Source organism: Miscanthus floridulus, chromosome 7 (assembly GCF_019320115.1).
Source record: "Miscanthus floridulus cultivar M001 chromosome 7, ASM1932011v1, whole genome shotgun sequence".
In the NCBI taxonomy this organism is placed as follows: Eukaryota; Viridiplantae; Streptophyta; class Magnoliopsida; order Poales; family Poaceae; genus Miscanthus; species Miscanthus floridulus.
Window position 1 is genome coordinate 96,375,802 of NC_089586.1, and position 2,413 is coordinate 96,378,214.

Genomic DNA, 2,413 nt, shown 5'->3' on the forward strand with positions numbered 1-2,413 from the left:
GGGAAGGAGAGAGAAAGGGGCGCCGACGGCCGGCACAGTAGCTCCGGTGCGGCCGAGCCATGGACGGCGGCAAGGACCTCGCCGGCGAGCGGGTAAATTGGCCTACGGGCCTCGGTTTGCGAATTCGAGAGCACCGGGAGAACGAGAGGGTGAAGGGGAACTCGCCATGGCCGATACGGGCATACGGCGGCCGGAGAAGAGGGCCGAGGCGGCGGTCGCCATGGCCGGTGAGCAAGAGCTCACGGGCGTACGCGGTTAGAGCCCTAGAGGCCGCGGTTCGTCAAATTGAAAGCGCCGAGAGAGAGGGGAACAAGGCGAAGCTCACAGCGGGGAAGAACGGGGTCGGAGACGGCTCGGGGATGACGGACGACGCGGATGGCGGACGGCGGACCACGGCGTCTTCGGAGCGGCGGTTGTAGCCTCCGCTGCGCTCGGTGAATGCGAAGAAGAGGCGGGGAAGGCAGCAGGGAGTGTGCGCGGAGGGGTTCGGCTCCTTTAAAACGAGGCCGAGGAGCGGGGAGGGGCGCTCCCATGATCGAAGGCGTGGGCGCGGCGGCGGTTGCGCCAGGCGCGGGTGGTTGCGGGAGGAAGGGGGCAACACTGACACGCGGGGCCAAGCCGTCAGCGGCTGAGAGCGGAGCGACGGGGCGCGCGGCAGCGGCTTGCTGCGGGGCTGGGCCGGCGCGGCAGCGGTTGCTGGCCGAAGCTGGGCCGGCACGCTGCTGGGCTGGCGCTGGGGAGTAAAAGGCCATGGGCCGAAATTGAGGAAGGGAGGGAAAGGAAAGGTAATTTCCTTTTTCTTTTTCCAAATCAAATTTCCAAATGTATTTTCAAATAAGTTTTGAATCCTTTTGAGTTTAAATCAAAAACCACTCAACATATTAAATACAATGCTCCAGCATGAGTGCATCAACATGTTACTAACCTTATATTTGATTTTATTTTCACAAAAAATATTTCTTTCCTATATTTCAATGCACACTTAATAACATAATTAAATCAAAATTTTCTTATTTCAAAAGACTGAAATTTTGGGTGTTACATTGCTACACCAATACTGAACTGTGATATGTACCATTAATCATGCATGTGCAGAAATATGATCTTGATCCTGCCGCAAAGGCTGCAGCAGCTTCAGTTTTGGCATCTAAGCTTGGGGAGGAGACTGGCTTAAAATTTCATGTTGGAGAAGAACCAAAGCTGGATGCTGCAGTGGCTAGAAGCAATGATGTTGAGATAGTACCGTCAGATGGTTTGCGAAACAGGAAGCAACCCAATGCAAGAGGAAGCAGGACTGGGAGCCCTGCTGCTCATACACCAGCACAGGGAACTGAATCTAATCTACCTGCTAGTGCTGACCTGGAAACTGCACCAGTTCCAATGGTGGTAGAGCGTCATCAAGGTTCAGGGGCTAGTGATGGTGGTGGATGGATTGGAAAGATTGCTGCCTTACTTGTGGGGGAGGACCCATCACAGTCTTATGCTTTGATATGTGGCAACTGCCATACGCATAACGGTGCGTATTATAGACCAAGCTCTTTTGATATGTTTCACATACCATACCTAAATATTGGATTCATTACCCAATAATACTAATATTTGCAGGCTTGGCCCGAAAGGAAGATTACCCACATGTTACTTACTACTGCCCACATTGTCATGCATTAAACACATCAAAGCAGTCCATGGGGCAATACTCAGGCTCCAACTCAGGCCGGTCAACCCCTGTTGTCCTGGCTGATGGATTATCCACTTCCAGTTCAGTACAAGAGACTGAGTTGAGTAACCTGACGACATTGCAGGAGCTACCTGAGGAAGGAAACGCAGAGAAGCAAGAAGTGGAGGCAAGTTGATAGTTCATATAACTTCTATTGTTGATGTGTGTGGAACTAGTTCATCTTTAGACGTATATCGTCATGTATTCAACTGGTGGAGCCACAGATTTATCACTGTTGTAAATTGGAAATAGTGACTGATATGATCCTCAAACATAGCACGCGAAAAGAAGAAATGGTGTACATCCTTGAGTGGATGAATTTTTGTTTGTCAATAGAGCGCGAACTCTTCCTGCTGCGTGGCAAGATGAGGCTGAAAAGCTATATGACGTTCAGACAAGATGGTGGTGTAGGATATAACATAAGATCATTGCTTCATTTTCTATTTCTACCATTTTTTATATGCACGCGCTTATTCAGAGAACAGGAACGTGGAGATTTTTTTGCGTTTGTCTTGACCTTCGGTCTTTCCTTTGTTGTTTGTTACCTTACACCTTGCAGTTGCAGCATTTCGTACACAGTTTTCTTACGATGTTGAAACCGTACTTTTCATTTGGCGTTGCTTGATGTGTTCTTTGTTCTTTACCGCACCTTTTTGGCTGCTTGCAAACAAATGCAGCACAAAAAGAAACGGCTTT

At 49.8% G+C, this 2,413-nt stretch overlaps 1 protein-coding gene across 1 annotated transcript; it reads left to right on the plus strand.

The window, feature by feature from the left end:
• Positions 1 to 607: 607 nt before the first annotated feature.
• LOC136463884 (uncharacterized protein At2g24330-like) lies at positions 608 to 2,191 on the plus strand. The gene is made up of 2 exons (XM_066462857.1): positions 608 to 1,516; positions 1,606 to 2,191. Exons 1-2 carry the CDS (start codon positions 1,084 to 1,086, stop codon positions 1,851 to 1,853), a joined length of 681 nt encoding a protein of 226 aa, XP_066318954.1. The 5' UTR covers positions 608 to 1,083; the 3' UTR covers positions 1,854 to 2,191.
• The last annotated feature ends 222 nt before the right edge of the window (positions 2,192 to 2,413 follow it).